This window comes from Bombus bifarius, unplaced genomic scaffold (assembly GCF_011952205.1).
Source record: "Bombus bifarius isolate JDL3187 unplaced genomic scaffold, Bbif_JDL3187 scf7180000007970, whole genome shotgun sequence".
Classification (NCBI taxonomy): Eukaryota; Metazoa; Arthropoda; class Insecta; order Hymenoptera; family Apidae; genus Bombus; species Bombus bifarius.
The window spans coordinates 2,732,086-2,759,081 of NW_022884356.1; the positions used below are offsets into that span (position 1 = coordinate 2,732,086).

General features: G+C 42.6%; 1 protein-coding gene across 4 annotated transcripts in view; it reads right to left on the minus strand.

Annotated features, from left to right (window-relative positions):
• Positions 1 to 523: 523 nt before the first annotated feature.
• LOC117212121 overlaps positions 524 to 26,996 on the minus strand; it is a 47,423-nt gene continuing 20,950 nt past the window's right edge. For 2 of the 4 annotated variants that reach the window (XM_033456654.1, XM_033456658.1), the window contains one exon: positions 524 to 6,356. In XM_033456654.1, coding sequence (XP_033312545.1) covers positions 5,641 to 6,333 — 693 coding nt within the window. In that variant the 5' untranslated portion in view covers positions 6,334 to 6,356 and the 3' untranslated portion in view covers positions 524 to 5,640. Of the gene's footprint in view, positions 6,360 to 26,996 lie in introns of all 4 variants that reach the window. The other 2 variants (XM_033456646.1, XM_033456648.1) reach the window with 1 other exon arrangement.

Genomic DNA, 26,996 nt, shown 5'->3' on the forward strand with positions numbered 1-26,996 from the left:
AGTGAGTACATATAAGATATACACATGGCAATCTCTCACAAGAATTAGTCGCTATCGTTATCAATTAGTATCCGTTATTAATTAATAGTCAATGAAAATGTAGCTCGGAACAAATTCACAAAATATTCAATCGGCGATAAATGTGAACCACGATAATAGTGACAATATTAATAATAATATTCATAATGCAATAATAATTATAATAATAATAATAAACGCCCTTTCAATCATTGCATTAATAATAATAATAATAATAATAATAATAATAATAATAATAATAATAGATAATAATCGCAATAGCAATAGAAATAACCAATAGGGTTATACCAATAAGTATAGTCGTATTCAACATATTTCATACAAACTCAACGACAGTTATAGAAAACTGAAAAACTTCCTCGCCGCCGGCCGCTCTTTTTCTCGTCGAATCTTACACGACGTATCGTTTTGCCACTTGTGTTTCCATTTTCTGTGTTCTCCGATAAAGAAGAAAAAGGAAACCGCGATTCTTTCGATTTTCGTCTTTTCTTTTTTTTTTTTTTTTTTTAACGAATCGATCTTAACATCGTTCCCATTCCACGATCAATCTTCTTAAAAATCGACCGTATGACCCTGTAAATACGTGTAACTGATCATCCGAATAGTTTCTTTTCCACTGATCGCATATATCTTCTTCTTTCTCTTTTTTCTTTTTTCTTTCTTATAAGCTTCGGTTTTGCAGCCGCGTCTATTCGTACGAGCTTCGTCGACGATTATAGCAGGCCGTGGATAGAAAAATCGATCGTGGAATCGAAAGGACGTATCGTCGAACGTTCTCGGGTCGCGTGATCTCGCGAGGAAATGTCGCACGATCGACGAGAGAAACCGGAAGGTGACGGGCGGCGATGGGGCGGTGAAAATTTCTCGCAACGTAATAATAGTTTCTGCATACTCAATTGCATCTCTTATAGTTCACTCCTTAAATTAATCCGCGCACGCTTATCACTCATTCATCATTGTTGATTTTAGGAACAGCTAGTAGCGAGGTTCGGTTACTCTATCACGCAATCTCCCGTACTCGAAACTCAAAACGCCAAAACCCAGTTTTGCGTACACGCGCACGTACGTTGCCGCGTTTTGAGAATTCCACGCGCGTATATGCGATAAACGTTATATCGATTCGAGACCATTCTCGATGTTTTCGATTCGCTTCAATTCTCGATGTGTGGTATCCACGTATATACGCATGTTTCCTGTGTATTACGTCTACATGTTCATATGTGTGTATTATATATGCGTACGTGTAGACAGTGTGAGTATATGTTCGATGTACATGTTTTTTCTCGAAACAAGTTGCGCGTTCGTCGATTCGTCTCGTGCAAATCTCCTGCGTGTGTATTAGCCGCGAATCGATTAGAAAAATTAAATATTCCGTGTATACACGTATACGCGTCTATACATATGTGTATGTATACAATTAAAAGGAACACGATGTTGATTCTTTTGTGCGCCAAAGTGCATACCATTCTTTTTCCTCTTTTCGTTTCTGTTTTCATCCTCTTTCGCTTTCTTATTCTCTTTCGTTAGAATGTACGCGCGATAAAAGGGGACGCGTTTCGCCCTTTTTCCAAGGTCTCGCGTCTCGTCTGCTAAGATTAGTGATATATCGTGTGTATGTATGTATAGCCGTTCGGTTAGGTCGTTTGCAATATACAGGCTTGATGAGAGCGTTCGAGATCGACGAAACGTGGTGAAAGCCACGATTTCAAATAAGAGGGGGCTCGCTACTTCGTAATCTACAGATTAACATCTACGCAGATTTTTAATTAGCCCGTGATCACCGGATAGTAACAATTGTCCTATTTTGCGAGGTATCGGTTACGAACATTTCTCTTTCCTTTTCTCCATTCGTTTCGATGCTCCGTGTTACGATTTAACTAAAAAGGGAATCGCCGCGGAGCAACGCGATCAATTGGGAATTTCGATTTTCATATGTGTATACGTATATGTGTTTATATGTACGTGTGAATTCAATAATTACACGTGTCTCTCTTTGCGTGTATAAATACGTGTATATAAACGTGTGTGTACAGTGTCCCTAAACAGGTGTCGTATGTGTGTGATGTGTGCGTGTTACCGTGTGTCCATTCGTTTCAGTTTTAGCCCAACGCTATAACTTTTTACATAGATAATAATAAATACATGACCACATATATGTAAATATAATATAGTAAATCTATAATAATAATAATAATAATAATCGTAATAATAATAGTCGGTAATAATCAAATATAATATTAATAATCGTCGTCATCAACGTTTACATTAGAAAAATTATCTTTTGCAGACAGGAACCTCGAGTTGCTTAGTTACCTTACAAATAGTTATTACTTTGCGTCTCGTTCGACGTCTAACGACCACTACGCGTTTTGCGCCCGCCTTTCATCCCCATAAACATCCCCTTCAACCCCTCTCTCTTCTTCCTAATTTACTTTCCACGTAGCCGGGTAGTACCCTCTTTATACTACATATATATATTCGTTTTCTTCTTACTTCGTCGTACGCTCTTTACCTTCGCTTTAACTCCTCGGTTTTTAATTTTTTTCGCTTTTGAGGTTAAGATTCGGAGCGCGACCCTTAACAGGTTCTTCTCACGTTCTCTCTTGCACATACGGTGGCACAACCCCCGCTCTTTTTCCACATTCGCGATATCCCCGATTCACCATTTTCCCAGATAGTTTTCAGGCTTTTTGATAATTCGCATACTTTTTTTCCTGTTCTATGTACGTGTGTATGTGTGTCTGTCTGTCTGTGTGTATGTATGTGTGTTCGATTTCGGCGCGCAAGCGTGTTTAAAAGATTAAACAAAACGCGAGAAACACGACGTACGTACGCGCGTATACACGTGGCCGTTTCGGATATTACCCGCGAGGATTCTAGTACGTTACAACATCATATATTTATATATAATATATATATATATATTTATATAATTTTCTACATAAATATATATATACTTTTTGTTCATTCATTTTATTCATTTATTTATATATATATACCTTTTTTTATATATATATATATACCTATGCATGAGTGTGTCTTGTGTGTCGTCTACCGATGCATATCCTCCCATATTCCCCTTAAAATCTACAGTTTAATTGTAATTAACCGTTAACTTACGAGCTAATAGTGGATTCTCTGTCGTTCCCGAGCAGACCTTTACAAAAACCCCGTGTCCGTCGATCGAGAGGTGACTTTTATTTACGTCTTTCTTTCATTCATTTTTTTCTCTCTTTTTCTTCCATCGTGTCCAGTGCTATGCCGTGTTCACCCGATTCAACTGCGTTTAATTCTCTTTTCTTTTTTTCTCTCGTAACCACGGAGACCCGATTTGCGCGTACGCGAACTTCGCGCTTTCCTTCGGTCGACCCCGAAAGCATCACACGCGCCGCGCGATCCACCGTTTCCGGCTTTCCAGTGAGAAAGAACCAAAAAAGTTCACGTCTTGATCAGCACTGCGCCCGATCGCGGTCTCTGGCACGGCTGACCGATTTGCTATCGTATCGTCGACCGATTAACTAGCGATAATCAATTACAGCTATCGATAGCTATAACTATTTACCATTATTACTATCGTTATTATTACTATGTTTATTATTATCGTTAATATTAATCATTAATCGTTAGGTTTTTTTTTTAGCGTTATTAAATATAATTTATTAAATATAGGAACCATGTTTTTGGGTCTGCTTGTTCGTGAACGCGAACCGTATCGCGACGGGCACCGGGGCAACTTGCCCTCTCGCGTTTTTCTTCCCATTTCTTCTTTTTGCTTTTTTCCCCGTTTCGTTTCGCGTCGTCGTTCTCGTTTCTCTCCCACGAAACTTTACTCTCCTTTCCATTCGACGTTTCTCCTTACGAGCGTTTTGCTCTCACGGCCAGAGAAAAATGAACGGAACTCACGTTTTAAAATTCGCGCGCCGGTAGCGACGTTTATTACGCGTTTTATCGTACTTAAAAAGAACCCCTCCCAGCCGCGGGGTTACCGTGCCCTGTGGGTGTTTCTCGAAACTATAGAATGGATATTACTAGGCTTGTGTATGCGTGTATGCACGTGTATACGTGTCACGAGTGAGTGCGTGTGAGTGTGCACGTGTGCGCGTGGGTTCTCTCTCCATTTTTTTTTTTTTTTTTTTTTTCGAAGAAAAAATCCTTCCAGCCACCGATTTCCTCAAAAGGTCGTCCGATCGTCCTCCGACACGTGAACCTCTCTGGCCTCTGTATGTACTTTCGCGCGTTCACCTTTTGCCGATTAAAAAAGAAAAGAGGAACACGCGGTGATCTTCCTTTCTTCTCGCGATTCCCTTCCGTTTCGTGTCTTTCATCTTTTTTCGTGGTCACCGTCGGTGAACAACGCTTCATCCGATTCTCGCATCCTCCTTGACACACGCTACTTACGCAGTACCACCCATACACACGCACGTAAAAAGAGAAAGAGAGAGACAGAGAGTGAAGATTCATTTTTTTTTTTTTTCATTTCTTAGAGATGAATATGTACGTATGTATTCGCAACGAGCGCGACGCTATTAGTTTCGCGAACGCCGCGCCATCTATCCTACTACGCCGCGTCCTTAACGTCTGTCCGCTTGTTTTAGTAACTTTTTTTTTCTTTTGTTTCATTAAATCTTTATTATTACTTTACATAGGAACGTTTAAATCAGCCCACCTCGACGCGTCTTCCCGGCGTCGTCGACGCTCATTCTTTTCCTCTCCCCCACGTATTTATTCTCCTCCACGTGCTTCTTCGTCGCCTCGCGGTTTCCGCGCCGCCATCTCCATCCCCAAAATCCTACTTACGAAGCGACCGATGCGTAAAGTCAACGCACGTATAGAGGCGATGTCGCTTCGTAAAGAGAAAAAAAAAGAGACACAAAAAAGAAAAGAAAAGAACGACGATCCATCGAGAAAATCGCTCGTTTCTCGACTCGTGCAAACGTCTCTCTCAATTATCAAACAACAAACCGATAATCCTTTTGGTCGTTCGTTTCTCTGTTTTCACTCGTCCCGTTACGTGTGTCCGTCAAAACTCCGAAGCATTCTTCATTCTTTCTATCGAAGGAACTTTGGTGAGCGCGCTGCTTTGGTGGCACGCTATGTGTGTACATATATTGTAACAAAAATATTAGTTAAATTGGTGATTACGCGCGCGACAGTGGCCCGTGCGCGGCCCGAAATTAAAACGAGAATAAAGAGAGAGGTCCATTACGCGGCATCCTCGTTGATTGGTCCACCGTCCACGCGCGAGTATCTGGAGCCGGGGATTCCCCGGTGCCCGGAGCGGAAGAAAAAGCCCCCCCCCCCACCGACAGTTCCTGCCTTGGTTGGAACCCCCTTCCCTTTATTTAGCCAGTTAGGAACGTTGTTTGCTTTCGTTATCGAGTACCCCGTCGAAGAGGAGCACCCATCGAACACTCTCTCCCAGCTCCGTTTTCTTCCTTCGTTCTCGTTTTCCTCTTCATTTTCTCCTCCCGAAGAAATCGTCGGCCTGCGAACCGGACGATTCGCGAACGTTCGATGGCTCATCTCGTCGTAGCACCTCTGCCTGACGATTCTTCTCCGTTGTCTTTGTTATTCGCTTCTTTCGCGCGCGACACGCTCCGTTTAACGCGCGCCAGCCAAAGCAGCAACCTCTTGGACCAGTTTCTGCCTCTTGACGTCGGGAGCGTTATTGTTGTCCTGGTTCGCCCTCTCGTTAGCCTGTGGCTGGCCCGTGGTGCTCTCAGCGGCCGCGCGAGCAGCCAACAGGGTGATTTGATTCACCACATCCTCCATCTCGTCCGTGAGCGGATGCACTTCCTCGCCACACTGTCCCACAGATTCCGCGCCGATGTTACCAAACTGTTGTTGCTGTTGTTGGCGTTCTTGGTTCGCTTCGAGGCGAGCTCGATGCTGCAACGTTTCAGCGTGACGCCGCCATTCGGTGACCGTCGTGTAAGTTCTCGTCGGGGTGTTTCCATCGCACAGAGAACAGGCGTAACGAGATTGGACGAGGCGCAACGCACCGCGACGCTGTTGATTGCCAAGATAGCAGGAGCGTTGGTGAGCGAGCAGCGTCGATTCTTGCGGATAAGCTCGGCCGCATCGGCGACAGACCAGGCACAGTTCCGTCTCGACTTCGCGACAGTGCTGTGGCGGCCCGTTCTCATCGGAGCCGCACGGAGGCGTCGGCAATCGGACCGTTTCCAGGCCTGGATGGTTCGGGTCTTGCTGCAGGAATGCTTGCATCAGAGAGCGCGGCACCTGGACCTGGGTGCCCCCTTCCACGTGCAACGACATTAGCCCACTGCCGTGCATGCTGCCGCTCAAACCTGGAGCCGCTACTGGAAACAAACCACAGATTCGTTCCGTTAGAAAATCGGTTTCTTAATCCGTTCTGTTTTTAAATTTTTACAAAACCACCTTAAAGTTGTATGAAAAACGCGGAAACGTGATTTATCAGGATCTTTTCTTAGAATTAGAAAGAAATTAGAAGCCAAAATAGTCGACTTGGTCTTCTGACAGTCTCGCGATCTTTCGTTGCTTGGAACACGCGACTAACGTTCGATATTTCATAAATCAAATACTATAGACTTCAACCAAAATGGGCAGCTTCGCTTAATCGCAACAACGAACGTAACCGGTGTCTGACTATCAATTTGCAATCTATTGTACCGAGATTCCTAACTACCGAAGCGGTTCTTCTTTCAAATGATTTCCAAACGCGGATAGGGTTATAATTGATTTGTGCCGACTTAGTTGTCATAATAACGTCAACGATGTAACCAGCAGAGAATTTATATGGAACCTGTTTTTGCTTCTACGAGACAGGTAAATTGGTAGTTATTAGCCTGGCCGCGGGGCGACGCGCATTGACGGGATAATTCCTGCGGCCGCCTCCAGAAAGGAGCTCAATGTCATTCCTTACGCTCTACACCGGCTTGCCTAACCGTGGCATCGTCTATCCACGGATAATTTCAATTAGACAACTATCGTCGTTGTTCGATCCGAATCAAGCAACCAGCGTACCGTTTTTTATCGCAGGATTTTATTTTTAACGAAGGATCATAGGTAAGGTAAGGCTTATGCGACAGATCACGAGTAATTTGCTTCCTAATTAACGAGATTTGGTTCCGCACAATGTCTTAGCAATTACGCGTTAACAATTCGATGACGATAGTCTTTTACAGGCGTAGAATTTCTACTCATCCAGCGATAACTGGATTAATATTTCGTGATATTCTGTAAGCGTTACTTCGCCTCTGAAACTTATTTTCTTGCTTATTCTGTTAATTTTTATACGTAATCACTTTCCGATATTTTCTTCTTCTTAGACCTGAAATATCAAATATTTTCACTTATTCTTTCGTCGCTGTATCGTAAACCGATAGCGCCCCGTATTGTACGAGTCGTAGTTATTCCACATAAAATTCGAGATTGAATTACAAGCTCGGCTAATTCGAATAAAGCTATGGCCTGTAAGAATACAGGAACGCCTTCGTTGAACCAATTTTCAACGAAATATAGCGCGACACGGCAATGTATTTCAGACAAGATTCGATCGGGCGATCCCGGTGAGATGTTCGAACGATCCTCGAGCGATCTTGGAGCGATCTTGGATCTCGTGGTCGGTGAGGATGCGTTGTTGCACGTCGATTAGGCGGGTTGACAGGTTTACGCAGTGACGCGCATGGGTATATCGCGTATCGTGTATCGGACGAGGAGTCGTTACGAGGCAGGAAGTGTTAATGATACCCCTGCTCATTCGCTGGACGTTCGCCTGTAATTATCAGGCTTGGTGGGGCGCGAGCAAACCTGCACGAGAGAGCGGAATATCAGGCAGGATATCGTCTCTGTCCCTCTCGCTTTGGTCCGTCTGTTCCGCGTCAACGTGGAATTGATAGTTATTAGAGTCGAAGACCATACTTGCCGTGCCTCGAACATTCGCTTCTTTTAACCTGAAACCCTAATGAGAACCTCTGCCGATGCGAAGTGTGGATTTAGCCCTGTTTGGTTAACGCTTTCACCGTCTTCTTCTTCTTCTTCTTCTTCTTCTTCTTCCTCCTCTCCTTCCTCTCTTCCTTCAGCTTCGTTTTCTTGACCGTCGGTAATTCGCGGCCGCGTGGATTATGGTTCGCGTCGATCGCGAGGCCAAATAATCCGCGTTTTTATGTCCTTGAACGTCGAAGGGACCTTTCTTGGAAGGAGTTGCTCGTGCAGTAAAGACGGGAGAAATGTGTTACGGATAAATGGCGGGATTAGCGCAGCGACATTCACCGCGGTATAGTTCTGCGAGAGATGGCATCGAGGAATTTTGTAAGAATCCAGAGAATTCGCCCATCGTCGTGGAGGATGATCTATTTGTATTCGTTCGAACTCCTTCGTTTGTAAATTAGGCAACAGCCAAAAGCATTCGGTTATAAGTTGTCTGTTAGATCGCGGGCGAATTAGATATTCTAGAGAAACCAAAGGAATGGGATTAAAATAGAAATTTGCTTAGAAATAAAAAAGAAATTTACGCGTAATTTCCAAAGAACCGGAATTTAATCGCGAAACGAAGTAGCAGCCTGCAAGTATGTAATCGGTTGATCGTACGATGACCGGAACCGTCCAGATGTCGACGATCGTCCTCGACTCCGTGAATTAAGCGTAACAATTTCGTGGAACGCAAGCAGTCGCGCCTCCGCCGGGGATTTCAATCTCGCGACGGCTAACGCGACTTAAAACGTTTCCTCTCGAAACGATCTTCGCCGAAACCATTTCCTCATCGATGATAACGCAAGCCGAACGACGTCCACGCGTTCATAATCCCTTTCAGAAGTAACTAATCCCTTTACTTTACAAGTCAGACTCGCAGTACGTTGTTTGTTTTCGTTCGTTGCGCTAAAGATCGGCAACACACGGCGACAGCAGTATACGTTCCTTCCGCGTATACTTGTTGCTAACAACGAAGATCGTTTTCAAATCCAACGCGAATATTCCATTAATTACGTGGACAAAATGTTTGTGCAAGTTGATATTCGTTCGGAACATGCGTCAACCACAAGCTACGAGAAGTTGCTCGTCTTTGTCTCATCGTCAAGTTCCCGATTACTTTCTTCAGCGTGGACAAAACGCATATACAAATTGATATTTGCAACATGTATGGAGAACGAGCGACGAGAAGTTCTTGGCTGTTGCTCGAGTAAAGACGGAGCTCGAGAATATCGCGAGGTTCGTGAGATCTCTTTCGGCACCAAGGCCATTGGAGGACCCCGTTACAACCCCGAACGAGCTGATATAATAAGGAAGAGCGTCGAATGACGCGCAGTAGATCGCGCAGCTGTCCCGATCCGTGTGACACCCTTGAAACAATCGGCTCGACCGAGAGAACGGAGGGGTTATTACTCTTAATGAGCACTGGTTATTTCTTTGAGTGGCTGTGATTTGCCCTCTCCCTCTGCCCTCCCGCGATCCTCCTACTCGTCCACGCATGTGTACGTACACGCGGCCGATCATCACGGTACGTGAATCGAACAAGAGAAACTCGCGCGCGTGAAACACGTACGAGCCGACACACGCTCGGGTCTGGGCAACTTTTACACGCGCATCGCTCTCGCTTCGTCTCCTTAGAGGGCAGGAGAAGCTCATTTGCGTACGGATTGAGATAGTAGTGCTTCGGTACCACCTCGATGTGTGTTTTTGTTTAAATGTGTGACTACGTACGAGATTCTGATTGCCGGCCGCTCCCAGCTCGACAGCGGCTCTCAATCTTCCTTCGATATACGAACCGTTCGGACGTCGCGCCGATCAACTTTGTAAATTAAAATTCATACGACGATGACAATTAGAAACATCATTTTTCGAAAGTTTCGCCCGAATTTACGATTATCGACGCTCTCTTCTCGTGACAAATGAAAATATAAGATTTCTCTTTTCAGATATTTGCTACTAATTATATATCGTATATACACACACCTAGGCAACGTGGAATTGATAACTTTATAAATAGCGGATTTGGCCAATTTGGCTTCTACGAGACTCTTACGTTCGAGTAACCGATCGACTACTTTTTTTTTTGTAAATTTCTACCTGGATGTTTGATTAGTATCCAATTTTCCACTAGGTTTGTTTGTTACAACAGATAGGATGCAGGGTTATAAATTTCGAGATAATTTTCAAAAACATATTTGCCATATCGTCGCTTTTCTCTATTTTTCGATTTATAGATCGATAAATGCTTCTGATGCGTTTTGCTATAGGAAATACCGATTCGTAAAACGAATTAAACCTTATTTCAGTTGGAAATTTGCAAGCAAATAATTATTTTAAATTCAAATTTGAAATAACTTTTTGACGTATCTTCGGAGTAGTCGATCGATTCAATTTTTTAGCGGAGTTAGATAACGATTCGTTGTCGGTTGAGGACCACTGGACCTAAGATAGCCGCGACACATGCTGGAAATTTGTTCGGCGGGAATTTACGAGCGAGTTTCCGTGTCAGACGCAATACCGTGGGTTCCGCTGGTAAGTAGGTATATGTCTGTATATCCTGACAGCTATAAAACCGCATTCGAAGGGCGTCGAACAGAATAATCGGGAATGTCGTTAGTTAGCGCCTCCAGGAATTTTAATGGATGTTCTGGAACAGCGTAACGACAACGCGCAAGTTTGTCAAATTGAAGCTGGTTTGCTAAGCCGCGCGTACTGCGTCCCATCCAGGACAGTCGAACGATTCCTCTACCGATTTTAAATTGTATTTTACAATGCATTCCTCGACCGTGCTTAATTCTATCGCTGCGAAATTCTTTACAACAAGCTTTCAGTTATTACAACGAGAATTGCAACAAAGAACTTTGCGACAAGGGACTGTATTTCATTCTTTTTCTTTGAAATTCTTTCTTAATTTTCTCGTTATTCTAATGAGTATTTTAATGACTGGAAGAGGAGGAATTCTCAATAGAAGAGATTAATTTTTTCGCACCGAGATATTTACATTTGTAAATGCGACTAGTCTCAAAGGGAATGGAACTTGATTTAAATTCGTTCATTAAAACTATGCTAATTCGTCGTTTATCCTTTTACGGTTTATTTAATTTATACGTATGGAAAATACCATCCGGTATATTTGATCTTCCTATGAAAGATATCTCTTTTATCTTTTTATATGGGTAATATCATGTTGTAATATAGAGCGTTAATAATTTTTCATGCCAAGGAAATAAGATACGAGACGTTGGTGTAACGCATTGATACGAATTTTGTAATATTTTCCTCGCGATACCAGCTTGCCCTGAATCTATTTTTACTTCACATCGAATGTATTAATGATAATGAAGGAGAAAGAAGGGACACTGGTTATACGAATTTATATATAGTTACCAGGGAGACGAGCAATTTTGTGTCTATTTACACTAATTGCTCGAGCATTTCTTGAAAAGAAAATTACGGCCTAACAGTCTGTCTTCCAATTACGACAGCGAATGAGGTAATTGCTGCTGCGGAACGTTGCAGCCTCGATATGCTTTCTTTCAATATTAACTCTCGATATAAGTTTACTTTTTTCCCTTCGCTTCCATTCGTGACATGTTCGTTTCGATAGCTACGAAGCGTTTGTGGATAATTGACGCAAAGAATTACCGTCAGGCCAGAAGTCTTCGACACTATAGAACCTCTAGCAAAACGAAAACACAAGCTCCTTCGTTGTCGTCGTTTATGTATTTCTACCTTAATTAATTTCTTCCACGATGCAATTCTCTTTCTTATGCTCGTCTATCTAAATCTTCGTTAGCAATTATCTTTGCGTTTCATTTTAAAGTTGAGATTCGATCGACCAACGTTTTTGGTATATTAAAGAACAACTCAATTTCTGTCTCCGTTAATCGAGAGACGATATTACCAGTTTCCTTAAATACCGCGTTGATCCACTTTCCTCGCAACTCTCTATCGATGCTCGATTACCAAAATTTTCTACAGGAACCATACGATTTATCCAACGATAAATCGTAATTAATAATTTCAATTTCCACCATCGCCGCCTTTCTTTACCCTCGTTCGTTTATCCACCTTTTACAATCGATATCACAAACCAGAGATCTACGACAAACTACAAATCTCTTCTCCCAGCTGTCTAGCGAATCGAACTTCGTCTCGCCCGCAAAATTTCGTTTCCAATACATCGAATACCAATATCGTAATTAACAAATTTAGTCGTCGACGTGCCGTCGAACGAAGAATTCGTTGGACGATCAGGATCGCCCAAAAGATCAGCATGCCTATCGTATCTGCATAGCCGAAGATTGACTCGACAATATCAACGCACCGAACCAATACCATTTATACAATTGGTCGAAAGGAAGGTTCTCGTGTAAGGGCATTAATCTCGCGGCGATCCTGGGCGCAGTCGATCACCCGACCGATCCGACCATCTTTCAGCGCTCGGGAAGTCAATGCCACGGTTGGGGATCGATGCATTCGCGCGTTCATAAGCTTGCTACGCGAAGTATGCAACAACGGTGCATTCCACGTACGTCTACCAGCGTGTTCTCGCGCGGTGTGACCGTACACACCGACATAGGAAAACACGTTGTGAACGTGGGCGTGCATTCCTTCCCTCGCATTATCTCCTCTTCGCCTCTCTTTATAACCTTCCTCGCTATCTCTCTCTTTCTTCTTCTCGGTCGATTCCCATTCGTGGTGTCTCCGTCCCTTTTTAATTCACCGTCCAACCGAAACAGAGAGGGACCTTTTCTTCCTCTTTTTATTCCACATCGAGGCCCGTTATCGTGGATACCACGGTTCAGAACGGCTGTTTCACACCTCCGCTCGCGCGAGAATTAGGAAATAAATTAGCGGCCGGGCTAATTTCGTTATCTCGGCCGACGCGAGACCCTCCCGCTTGAGACGTCAAGGGACCGATGTCCCGAGCCTTCGAACCGCTGCTCGGACATGGGTGAAACCGTGTCCCGAACACCAGGATCAATGGCTCTTTCCATGATGTTGTCCGTCCCGTTTCTTCCAAAGAGTATATCTTTGCCGGATCGGCGAACGGGTCTTCGTTAGAAGACGCTTCGGTTCCGATTGAGATGGTGCCCGATGGGACCACGGTGTTTTATATAGAAAAAGTTGTCGCGCCTCGTACCAACCGTGCAATCTGTGTGCTTTCGTTCTCGAATCCGAAGGCTGTGGCTCTTTACGAAGTTGTTGGCAGGGAAGACACGGTTCACTGTATGGATGGAAGAGCAAATTGTATTTTGCTTCGTGCAAGTGTTTCTTGCTTGATTTTTTGTCGATCGTTGGTATCGGAGATCGTTGATCGGACGTATTGTTGTAGCTTTGTAAAATATTATCGCGTGATAGATTTGTGGTAACACGCGATGTTCGTATTACGAAATACCTTACGAAATTTTAATATAATAATTAGTTTACACATATCAAGCTAATCGATAGAATATCGCTTTATCCATGTACGAGTTTTTGTATTCTCGAATTTTACTCTCGTTTGAACGAGCAGAAGGACCTTTCGCGTTACAAGAGAGACTTTGAATCAAAATATATATACGAGGCGAGTCATTCTAAAATTTGTTGTTTGCAGTCGTACACCGCAGCTTCTCAGGGAAAATTTATTGAAATGGTTATCCAACGATTAATGCATATATTTCTTCAACTTAGTTTAACATTAATTAACATTAATTTAACATTCGCCCGAGCCCTATAAAGTTCCCGCTATTTGTAATTCCACTTCAACTTTGTGCTCGTAAAAGATACAACACTGCAAGCTCGTATTCGAAACTTCCATTTATTATTCTACAATATCAACGACCGATAAGGTCTCGTTATATGCAATTAAATGCAATCTCCGAAACGCGTATCCCGATATCCGAGGAATCCAATAAAATTTACAACCGCCCGTCTAATTATACGCGTTAACAGAGTTTTACGAAAAGTCGAATAATTAAACGACCAAAAGCAGCTCCCATCCAGCTATACGTGCAAGTGTACGAGGTTGGCTGTGTACGAAATAAACGGTGGAATAGTTATTTATAACGGTGAATGGGCGACATTCATATTCGAGGGACCAAATTTGGGTTGGACCATCGGAGAGTCACCTGCCCACCCATTTGACGTTCGATACAGGCCAGGAGGTTTCGTTGTAGGGGCATTCTGCGCCTCCCTTTGGAAATGTTGGATGTCGAGGATCACGAGGAAGTCGTAATTTCTACGGGAACGAGGCAGCCGAGTGAATTGACGACGGCTTATCTCCCTGCACGGTCACAAAATCGTTTCGTACGCGTATCGGACAAGATAACGGCGGTGGCGTATCGATAAATTCTGCTAATTAATTATTGACGTGTCTCGGAGCTATTTTTGCGTTCGCCGCGCGCACGTGAACCTACGGGACCAGATCCCTTTCGCTTCTCTGCTTTTATCCTTCGTTCGCCGTCTCCTTTCCTTGCGAACGTCCTTCGACCGTTTTCGTCGCACCATGGTGGCCCAACAAAATTATTCGTACCACCGTATTAATCGTGAAATCGATTCTTTATTTTTTCTCTCTTGCTTCGTTCGTTTCGAGGTGGCCGTTTTCGTAACGAGATCGATAAATATCGCTCGATAACCGGCCGATTCGAATTTCCTTTCATTTCTATCGTCTCTTTGCGGTGGATCGTACGGTTGCCTTGTGTCTGCTATATTTCGTTACTTCGCTTTGTTCGTGAGATATTTTCGATTGTTTAGTTTTTTATGAAATTAGAGCAGGTGTATATATAGCGTTATTTGCGGGTTTTCTGACTCTAACCAAATACTATGGATGAAGAGAGAAAGTTGAAGAAACGTGATCTTTTTCAAACTTTGGTAACGATCGTTGTTTGCGAGTGAAAACATATAACGTAACGTGCAGTTTCGTAGAAACTTCGTGTCGTAGCGATGTTTCGCGTAAAACGAGGCAAAAGGGTAGCTCAAAGATTCGAAAGTAATACGAAGCGTTCGGAAAATATACGATTACGAACACACACAACGTATTTAATTTGTTTTATACAAGAAACGATGATTTTTTGAAAATGTCGAGGGGAAGAAAATTGAATCTCGGACATGACACGCATATCGAGGAAACGTCGCGAACCATCTTATTGGGCAGGTGTCTTTTTTCGACACCTGTGTATGAACGTCAAACTCGGTGGAAAAGGCGAGATCAAGCAAACGCTCTTTACGAGCAGCGAAAGAAACTCAAGCGTCCATTCGTTAAATGTTTTACGTGACACGATATTAATTCTTCGTATCGATGACTCGACGCTTTATCGTTGAATTACGACTCGTTGAATAGGACCGTTATAAAAAACTGCCGGCAAAAGTACACGCTTATTCGTCGTGAAACTTGAAGATATCAACGCCAACCACCTGTACACTTGTGTCACTCGTTATCCATCTTTTTGGTTAACTGCTGATCGATATCTGCTGAATTCTTTGGTGACCGGGTGGTTTACAGATCGGGTCGCGATGACGATTGCAACGATCCAAACACACGGACGAAACGAATTATGTTTCGATATGATCGTGTGTTCTCAATGGCTTGTATTATTTTACAAATATCTGACTCGTATTTAGTAACCCCCGCGTAAGAATTAAAGAGCACAGAGGGAAACATCGTGTCTTTTATTGGGAGACAACCTTTGAATTACTCGAGATATGTTTGCGATCAATCCAGTCTAAACAAAATTGTCTCTCTGTTGGATCATCGAATTAAACACACAGTTCCTCCCCTTGAATAATTAAAAAATACAGCTTGCCGTAGCATCAGTTCGATGCTTGACATTTTCAAAATTTTATAAATTCATCGACGAATTAATTCGATCGAGTTAATTAGATCGAGTAATCTTAAATCTAGAAGCTTGTTCCTCCTCCCACTCGTACGTCATGTCAAAGTGTTCCCTTTTACCTAACAATTACCACGGAAAGATACGAAATGGAAGCAACAAAGCACGATTTATCGCGTTGTTCCGGTGCACGATCTTCGTTGCGAAACGTCAGCGAGACGCACTAAAGGACTCGCCAAGGTCTCGCTAAAAGGCCAAAAGACAGCCTACGATTACGCTTCACGCTATCCATCGCTTAGGTTTCTCGAAGTTCTGGACGCGCGAGGATCGTGAGCGCGATCCACCGAAAGCCGGTGGCCGCTGGTATGTATTGAGTCTGCAAAACGGGAGGACGCGGCAGAAGCCAGGAGGTGGAGTTCCCTGTCAGGTACCTGATTCCCCGTGCTGTGACGAAGAGGCAGAGGAGAGGTCTTCGACCGGTAGCCTAAGTCGAGAAGCAGTCCCTAAAGAGGCACCAGGGTCATTAGCGAACGGAACATTTATCCTTGTCCCTCGTTTCTTCTCTTTCTCTTCTCTCCTGGTCGGTTGTTCGCACTTGATTCGCCGTCGGTATCAACGGGTGCCAGGCAGGAAGACCCGTATTATCGAGTCAATTGTCTCTCTCACCCTCCTCCCCCGGCCAGTTCAGCTGACTATAAAATCATTATCACCCGTCCACCACCACCGAGGCATCGTCACCAACCACCAACCTTTTTCTCCCCACCCACCCCCCCGTTTGCTGCCTTCCCCTCGCCGCTCCTCCGGCCACTTCTCGTTCGACGTTGAACGCTCGATTATCCCATTAATACCGACGAGTCCGTGCATCCATCCGTCCCGTCGGATCTTTAATTATTTAAATGCAGAGCAACGCTGCGGATCCGACGTGAAGGGTACACGCGGACCCGCCAAAGTCAGGGGCGGACCACGGCTCCAGTCTTCGACTCGTTAAAGTTTATGCCCACCTTGCGTCGCCTTTACAATTTCGTCTTCGTAGTTTTATTTTTAGAAGATTGGCAGATCGGTATTGTACGAGTGGATGGACATGTTTGGACGTTGTTGGGATTGCGAAGCGGTGTTTCGTAGTTTTAAACGGACTACGGATTTAGCTTTACGGTATATCGTAGCGTTATGAGAATCGACGACTCGAAACGGCAAACGACGTAGACAGTGACGGAGGTGGAGATTCGTGACAACCAGAGCAATGGTATATCTTTTAGGCGAGCTTCTCTTAGTTTATTCTCGACGTTGGTTCATTCCTCGGAGGCTATGGAGATTCAAGTTTGCCATAATTATCGTTTCGTCTCTTCGTCCGGAGTATGTCCGAAGATCGTAATTGTATCAGTGTCGATCGGAAAGAGAGAAAGTTTCTTGAAAAAATTCCGTGATATCCTTTAAATTCTCTTTTACGGTAGACACTTCCTTCGGGCTACTTTAAGATCGTAACTGTAAGAAATGACGAATTAGTAATTTCTCATAGAAATTTTATAAACTCCTAGCGGTCGTTTCCTCGCTTTCTTCCTCCTGCGTTTATTACGCCTTTCTTCGTACATCTCGATTTTGGTTTCTTTGGTTCGCGTCTCGCATCTTGGCCGTCCTCGTGGAAAGCGAAGAGTAGAATGCAGAGTAAGTTCGTTAAACGATCCGGCCCTGTTAGCGAGATTGATCCCGTTGGGAATGGTGGTTGTGACGCGGTCGTAAATGGGTTTAGATCAACAATGTATCCGGTAACAATCCAATATTTGTCTCAACGAGTAGGTACGCGCATATAGGCCAGCCTGACCCTGACACGATGGCAAGCAATACCCCTTCGAAGATTTGCCTTAATGATTCTTAACTGGTCGACACGCGAATCACAGGGTTCTCACAGCACCCCAGCTCAAGAAACAGTGACGTACGAGATTGAAACCTCTTGATCGTACGTAAACTCTCTTTCGCAGATTAATTCTGAAAAGCTTGACTTTTGATCTGTTAACCGGCTCGTTTCTTAAACGCAAACGTTTCGTACGCTTAAAAATCGACATATCGTAATACGACAAGTTGAGAAACTTATTAATTCGCGTGTTCTGGAGAACGTGGGAATAAAAGATCTTTCGATAGCGACGTATCGACGTAACTTATTTCAACGAATCGTTGAATTAACGTAATATCGGAAGATCATGGAACATCGTGCACGATGCAATGTCAAGAAAATATTTTAAATACATATAGAATATTTCGAATAAATTACGATGTTACAAATATTGGACGATAGAACGACGAATTAACTTCTCCTCCTTAGTCAACCTCCTCATTAATCATTGTATAATCGCGAAAAGTAATCGAGAACATTGTATCGTGTCGTTTCGTAATATTCGACGTAGGTATAAGGGCAGATTTATTTGTGAGCGTAGCAGGTAACGAAATAAACGGGATTAACTAATACATGGTACGACGATCATGACGCGCGTTGCCATAACCATAACGGGTATAGACCGCAGCCGATTGCAGGTATCATTAAGCGACGACTTAATGAGCGAGGCGTGCCGGACGTGGGAAGTCGCCTATCGTACTGTAATTATCGTGCTGTAATAGCGATCGAAAATAGGAGTGGACTCCCTCACGTGATCACGATGATGGTCATGCTTCGCCACTTTGCGGCGACCGGGATTGTTTTGTGCAATTGTGTCGATTGTTCGTGCCGATTGTAACGTGGGAATACAGAGAGGAATTTTCCTGCTCTCTATAACTTCGTCCACCAAACTATTCGATATTTTAAACCAAACAACGGCCGACCTTCGATACTCTTCAATTTCCGACATATGTATATAAAATCGTTTCGACCGTCATTCGTATATTATGTTAAATATAAGAACGCAGTAATTTTCATCGTAACAGTCGCACGAGTGGTAATATAGAGAAGTAATTGTCTGATGAGACAATAGAAATGATTTAACCTTATGATTTAACCAAACTGTGTTCGTATGCTTCCACGTGCACGTTCACCCCGAAGGTTTCCATTTTAATTCACTTGCCGTTGACATTTTACGTTCATCGCGTCTATCCTCTTTCGTTATAAGGATCGATATATTGCAACATAGTAACATAGCAAGAAATACAGGAAAGTCGAGAGTCGAAGAATTTCATTTTTCTTCTAGGAACTGAAATGATCGAAAAATAAGCGAAGAAATTAATTAGAAGCGACGCAAGGGGTAAATCTATGTATATAAACTCCAGCCTATTCTCTTCTATCTGCCAAGACGCTATTATCCGAATTTCTTTGAACAAATTCTCAATAATATTGCCAAAGACAGAGTGATCGTAATTCGATAAGAAACGTCACGAGACTACACTAAAAAAAAAAAAAAAAATGTCAGAGCGATTAAAAGGAAACACGATAAGGGGACAACCTTCGACATCCAGCTTTACCATTCCATTTTGTTATTTCTTTGGGAAGAGACGCCACGTCGGCGGATTAGGTCTCGTTAGGATATCGCGGAGTCGTTAAAAATAATTGTCAGCCGGATAATTAAGGGGTGGAAGGTAGAGCCCGTTCGCGAAGGGAAAGAAGAAATCATTTCCATCGTCCGTTTCTTAGACGTAACCCTCTGCAACCTCTTATATTTGTCTTCCTCGTTTCCTTTTCCCCGTCTGTTCTTTTTTTCCCATTCTTATTCCCGACGTACGTAACGTCGTCTCCTCGTCAATCTGCTTACGTTCCTCCTCGAAACAGCTCTTTATCCGCGGCTCGTATTTTGTTAGCACATCGTTAGGAAGCCCAGAAGAGGGTGCGCTATTCCTAACCATCGGAGGGTGGAACGTGGATCCTCGACTGACGGCCATGCGCGGCTTGTTACGCAGATCAGACACGCTCGGATTCCAACTTTCCTCCCTTTTTCCCAACCCCTTTTCGGTTTGGAACAAGTCTCCGCTTATTTATATTCCTCGTTGAACAGTCTACGCTCGAACAGTCTCTGGACATCGAATTACATCCACCTACAGGAATTTCACGTTTTTAAGTATCATATAGATTCGTTTGCGTCGACCGAGATTGCACGTCTTAAAATTCAATTGGACGTCTTTGTACAGAATAATTTTAAACTTGTCGTGTATTACGAGATGTTGAAGTGGTCACCACTTCTAAGAAAACTCTACATCTGGTCTTTTTAGTTTTCTCAAGCACCGAAGTCATCGACAGCGTGTAGACGAAACACTGCGACGAAGACAGACCAGAAACAGTAGACAGGCGACGTTGGCTTCGGGGTTTTCAGTTATTGGGTAACACAGCTAGCGTGCGGATTTGGACCGGCTCAAATTGTATTCTTACTTATAATTACACTTCTATTTAAATATATTTTCTGCCTTACAATTTATCCACGAGTTTTCTCTGTTTACACATCGAATAACTTCAATACGAGACAACATCGGTCTTCCATATAACGACGAAACAACGAGAGCCTAGTAAGACAAAATGTTTTCTGTTATAACCATAAATCTACAATAATCGTATCGTAAGCGTAAATTTAAATATCTATAAATCTATAGTAAGGTTATTTGAGTTAATTAGAGATGGTTGTTATACGTATAGAAATTAACAAATTAAACAAAACAATTCGCAGAAATAGAACAATATATACACGCTATTAAACTACGATCATTGTGTACGAGACGAATGTTAACATTAGCATCGGTCAGACTTTTTTCTCCTTTTGATTAGTTAAGGTTACGTGTATCCTCGTATAGAAGACTATGGTCATCGAGTCGTTAACGTACGTGATAGATCTCGCTATTCGTCGCGCCGTAATATTGTAAACGAGGTAAGCAATCCGATTTCGAACGTAGATCGTTTACGAGTTGTTCGCAATCGAATTTGGAGAATCACAAGGTGAATTCATTAGCCCGACACAAATCAGCCTATCTTATCTTATTGAAAGTTTCGAGTGGCGATATTTCTTTGCACTGTAAACCTTACAAGAGCGTGCACGTAACGAACTAATGCGAACGTGGTCGAACGACCTTGCTCGTTCGTACGCTGCTTCCTTTACTTCTTACTTGTTTAATCGTTTTATAATGAAATTAGTGGACCAGACGAGAAATTACAGGGGTGATTTATGTAAAGGGATTTCGTAGTTAATCGAATAGAGCTGTCTGGGCTCGTTTCTTGCCAATTCGCTCGATTCTTGGGTATTTTCATGCGAATTGATTTACTTGGTTTTATCGATTTTGTCGGCAAAGCGTTTATTCGTCGATATTTTGTTTATCTCAGTGTGTATTATCTCAGTTTTATTTGGCGAACGCATAAAAGGAAAGAAGTTAGAAAATTTCAGACGTTCAATGATTTTTTGGTTTCGAGTTTTGCGTTTTGTATCGCAACATTTATTTTTTGAAACCCTATTTATATTCGTAGGTGTATTTTTAAGGATGCGATTCTATGCTTTTATTTGTGGAACGAACGATCGAGAGAAAGGAATCTGCGAGACAGAATATCGAATGATTCTCGTGCGTGTTACAGAAATTGAATACGTCGTTTCGTAAGAGTCGAAAGATTTTCCGCGATTTGCTGTTCTAATTTTGTGTTTCAAGAGTTTGTAATATCTAAAAGTTCATGCGTGACGCTATAAAACAATAAGAAAAATAAAGCCGAGTTAGAGAAAGTTGTTGGAAACTCTTATTTCACGTTCATTCCACTTTCTGCCAATCTCGTATTAATTTAGTATCTGATTCTCGTATAATTCATCTGATAAATTCGAGTACCTGTGTCTCAACATGTAATCGTTAACTGTCTCGCGTATGCGCCAATTAACGATCGTAAACAATTTTAATTAAACTTTCGTGAGATGTAATGCGCTTACTGGCTATCATTTTTTACAATTTTTATATATAGGTTTTATCGATAAAGAAAAAGAGAGAGTACAAATTACGTTCCATCGTCCGTGGATAATTACTGGACTTAAAAGTTCAGAATATTTCATAACTCACGGGTAATACGCGTATTACAACCGTGTAGCGAATTTTTTTCAGACGTTTCCCCTAAATTCAGAATGTAGAGTAATTTTACAGTTATTGCAGAGAGACAGGTACGATGATTAAATCGTTGTGATTACTATAATCGTAACTTAAAATACATAATTGTGATCGTAGAGTGGATTTGCATGAATACGAGCGAGTTGACATGAGAATTGATCAAAGTACGAGCAGCTCGTCCTAATTTAATTTAGCTCTGCAGCCGAACGACTGATGACGTAAGTTAGAGTTTTGTCCAACATACACGTGCGTAGTCCTATTTAAAAAATGTGGATGATTTTGAAAAATGGAAAACAATTATTTCGAGACAAAAGGAAAGAATAGCGAGTCGTTACGATGTCTCAAACCAACTAATTCTGTTCTTGAGTAATCTTTTTTATTTTAATTATATTAGGTTAAGTAAAAAGTTCTGAGCGTTTTTCGCTAGATGTCTTTAGTGAGCCATATCTCACGATGTGCACATCGCATCGAGTCATAGTATACACCGATTTCAAGGTGATATTACGCATCAAAAAGGTTCTTTGTCAGTTTTGTGTTCGGTGAAGCCAGTTGTGTGTTACAGCGTTCGAAAATGGAGATAAAAAAAGAGAAAATTCGATACATTCTTCAGTACCACTACGACCAAGGTGAAAAGGCGGAGCAGGCGGCCAAAAAAATTTGTGCTGTTTATGGACCCAGTACAGTATCGAATGCAACAGCAAAGCGGTGGTTCCAACGATTCCGTTCTGGTAATATGGACGTCGAAGATGAGGCACGCTCTGGTAGGCCAATCGTCGAAAATGTGGATAAAATCATGGAAATCGTCGAGTCGGACCGGCATGTGAGCACTTATTCCATTGCCCAGGAACTGAAGATTAGCCAGAAAACCGTTTGGAACCATTTGCATAAGGCTGGTCTCAAGAAGAAGCTCGACGTATGGGTGCCACATGAATTGACGCAAAAGAACCTTTTGGACCGAATTGATGCCTGCGATTCTTTGTTGAGACGTAACGAAATCGACCCATTTTTGAAGCGGATGGTGACTGGCGATGAAAAATGGGTCACATACGAGAACAACAGCCGAAAAAGATCGTGGTCCAATCGCGGTGGGCCGGCCCAAACGATCGCCAAGCGTGGATTAACGGCCAAGAAGGTTTTATTGTGTGTTTGGTGGGATTGGAAGGGAATCATCCATTATGAGCTGCTCCCATCGGGGCAAACACTTAATTCGGACCTCTATTGTCAACAACTGACCAGACTGAAGCAGGCGATCGACCAGAAGCGGCCAGAATTGGCCAATAGGAAAGGTGTTGTGTTCCATCAAGACAACGCCAGGCCGCACACATCTTTAACGACGCGTCAGAAGCTCCGAGAGCTTGGCTGGGAGGTTCTATCGCATCCGCCGTACAGTCCAGACCTGGCACCAAGCGATTATCACCTTTTTAAGTTTTTGCAAAATTTTCTTGATGGTACAAAACTGGCCTCAAGAGAGGCTTGTGAAAATGAGCTGGTCAAGTTTTTTACCAATAGGGACGAGGACTTCTTCAACCGCGGAATTATGAAATTGCCTTCAAAATGGACAAAAGTAATCGAACAAAACGGCGCATATTTAATCTAAATCGAATAATCTTGACTATGTTAATTTCATCGTCGAAATAAAGCGAAAAAGCGCTCAGAACTTTTTACTTCACCTAATAATAACAAAGATATTAATGATTGCGATACAAAGAAAATATTACTAAATACACTAAATAATACTGAAGCAAATACATAGATATTCCGGTGTAATATCGAAGGAATTTGATATTTTCAAATTAGAAAATATATTTAACTAGAAATCGAAAGAAGCAGAAAATATACAGGGTGGTCCTCGGTGATGGAAACGCCAAGTTCGCGAGGGATGCGAGTGTCGGGGTTTGCGTCGTAAATATTAATGCGACCGCGCCGGGGTAAAGAGAAATATTTGAATAATAATTACCGAGGCACCCTCGTCTCTTGTTATACCGGGTATAATAAAAAAGCTTCGGAGGAAGAAAGCGTGCGCGAAGACGGGGTCGCGACGAGAATTTCCTAATTAGGAGGATTCGACTCTGGCTCCCGCAAACAATGGTCCAGCAAACGCCCAGAGAAACACTCGAATCAGAGATTTTAATATCGAAACCTCCGTTTATTTATCACCCCCCTTGTTATTCTCGCGGAAGGAAAACGAAGCGTATTTCTTCAAAAGAGAAAGAAGGATCAGCTAAACAGGAAACGGGAACTTCGTCCGAGCTGAAGAAGCTGAAGAATTCCAAGCCGAACTTTCTTCGGTTTTGTAATTTACGGTTCGAACGAAGGGATAAGGAAACAATCCCCAATTAACGATTATCCCAGGTATCCCCTCTTTGCGTTGGCCGGTTTATCATCCACGAGATCGACGGGATGCGTTTTAATTTATGCGCCAATAAGGAAGTCCTTGGTGAAACTTGTTGAGCTGGTAATCGATACCGCGAGCTTTAATTAGCAGGCTGAGAATCATCGTGTTGTAAGCAAGCGAAGACTTTCAGAATCTGTATTCGGAGCGTTCTTACAACTTGTCACGTATTCTTACAGCTCTTACGAGTATCGTCCTTTCGGCGTATCACGATCGATTCCACGACACGATACGTTTCCATGCTTTGAACAAATATCGGATTATTCGAAGAGTTCGTGGCGCTTTTATCTCGGTGCAATTGCATTTATCGCAACCGAGTTCTAGTTAATGCCCGATCGAACGAACTTTTGCCGCTTGACCTCATTCGCGCGAACGCGAGATAAAATTCAGCGAGGAAAATTGGCGAGCTTCTGTTATATGAACAACCATTATACAAACTGTTTGTCATTCGACGAGTTCGGATAAATGGAGCAGCAGCGTGATAAAGACACTATGAAACAACTCTATGAACTCTATAAGGAAACGATCTTTCGAGACTCGCTGGACTGCTGTCTCGAACGCGATTAGCGGTGCCGATACATCGAAATTAAGAAATAAAGTGGCAGTTACAGGGTGTAATAAAAGTGCTTCGAGGCGTTAATTGGATGAACGACGGTACTTATCACGGGAAACGCGAGATTCGTTCGGTGCATACCAGGGTCTTCTTCTTTCGAGTTCGCGCCAAGAGATTCCGTTGTAGCCGGGCATTAACCAGTCTGCCGATTGGTCGATCCTCGTGACGCGACACCGACACGTGATTAGAGTAATTAAGTAGGGGTTCCGCGTGGAAGTAGGGCGTTAGCGTTTCCCAGAGGGGATTAAGAAACCCTATCGAGATGGCGACCGGTACCCGTATAATTTAAATTCGCATTTATGTGCCCACGCTGCCTACCATCTACGCTCCGAACGAGAGTTCTTCAACCGACTCTTATGTATTTCAATTTTGCTTCTAGCGTGAATTGTATTTAACCGATTGTTTTGTCTTTCGTCGTATTTCATTTCCTGCTCTTGTGCGATGGGCACAATTGGAATCATTGTTTACAGCTCGTTAACGAATAGTTTACTATTTAAGAAATTCAAAGTTCCTTTTAGACTTTCAGTATGCGTATATGAGACCTGTGGACGTTTCTGTACAAAATTTTGTTACCGTGTTCTGTGGTTACATGCGAGTAACACAGAGGCGTAGAGCGAACGAAGCTTCTTGAAAATTTCATCAAAAGGTTGTGACAAACGATGGATTTAAGTAAACGGCGTGAAATAATCGTAAAGTCGATCGCTGTTAGATCTGAACATTGATACGGCGCATTAACAACTATCTAGAGGAGTTTCTAATAGTATTCTAATAATTAACGTTAACTTAATGTACATAGTTGGATACGCAGCTAGATAATTATCGGAAAATATCATCAGCTAGAAAAGAAGATCGGGAAATAGAAACGTAGGTAGGCGATTGATGCTAATTTCTCGAGTTTGACACAATCTGGGACGAAGCTTGCCGGGCAGAGGGTAAGAAACTGGGACGTCAGATTTGTCTGGTAAGATTAAGAAGCCCTATCGTGATCAAGACACGAGCGTCTAACTATTAGATACTCCGATGCCGTAATGAGAAATAAAGATTTCCACGGGGAATCACGACGCGTGAATCGTCGATTCTCGCGATACCGTGACTCGATCGCCGTTCCATTGCAAATCGTAAAAAGAGAAACTTTACACGGATAAGCGTATCGATAACGAAGAAAAACGAAGGAGAGAACGCTGAGAAACGGCGAAAGTACGGAATATGCAAAGGTTGGTCGGTAAGTTCAAAGGGGCTACTCGGAATAAATCAAGCGGATGGGCCCGCGGTACGTGGTTTTCTTCTTTCCTGCTGCTTCTCTGACAGTCATTAGGATAATCAACGAATTAGCGTTTCCGCGCTAAGGACTGGATAAGGTATAAGGGAGTTAGGAGGACAAAGTGCGTCTCGACACGCGATCCTCCGAAATTGTACGGGATGCACGCTCCAAGATTCGTCTTTTCGTCGATACCAGCTGTGTGCTTCAACCATCCTTTCGCTCTTCTTTTTCTTCTTTCTATGCATTCTGTTTCGAATGGAAAGTTTGAGAAATTGTTTGAAGTTTTTCAAATGCAAATCTCAAAGGATTGAATGTATTCACAGTGGTGGATACACGTATGTTTGCCATTCTTTTTATGGTATTTTAGGTATTTTAATGGTTTGGACAATGTACGAAGTGGTTTCTAAAGCGCGGATTTATCGTTGCTTAATTTTCCAGACTAACGGCACGTTAGAATTCGAGTTGGCTGTTACGAAGGTATATGAATGTATTTTCTCTGGAAATACGTTCATTCGATACAGTTAGGGGATTGCAAATACGAACACAACGTTATCGTATCGACCGATCAAATAAAACCTGAAAACTTCTATAATCTGATACATCGATCGTAAGATTAGTCGAAGTCAATCGGTTAAAAATATTGTACAAGCACAGGTACGAGAGCCAAAATAAAAGTGACGCGGAAAATGATTTTCTAATTGTTCGAAGCAGTGTATTTAAATTTATTATTGATCTTGGAAAAGAAATAAGTGCAAGAAATAAGATGGAAAGATTAAACTATCGCGCAGTATGTACGAACAACAAAAGACATTATCTCGATGGTGGCAGAAGTGACGAACAGTTTCCGGTCGGGGTTAAGGAGCATTTAATTAGTAACACTTAACATAG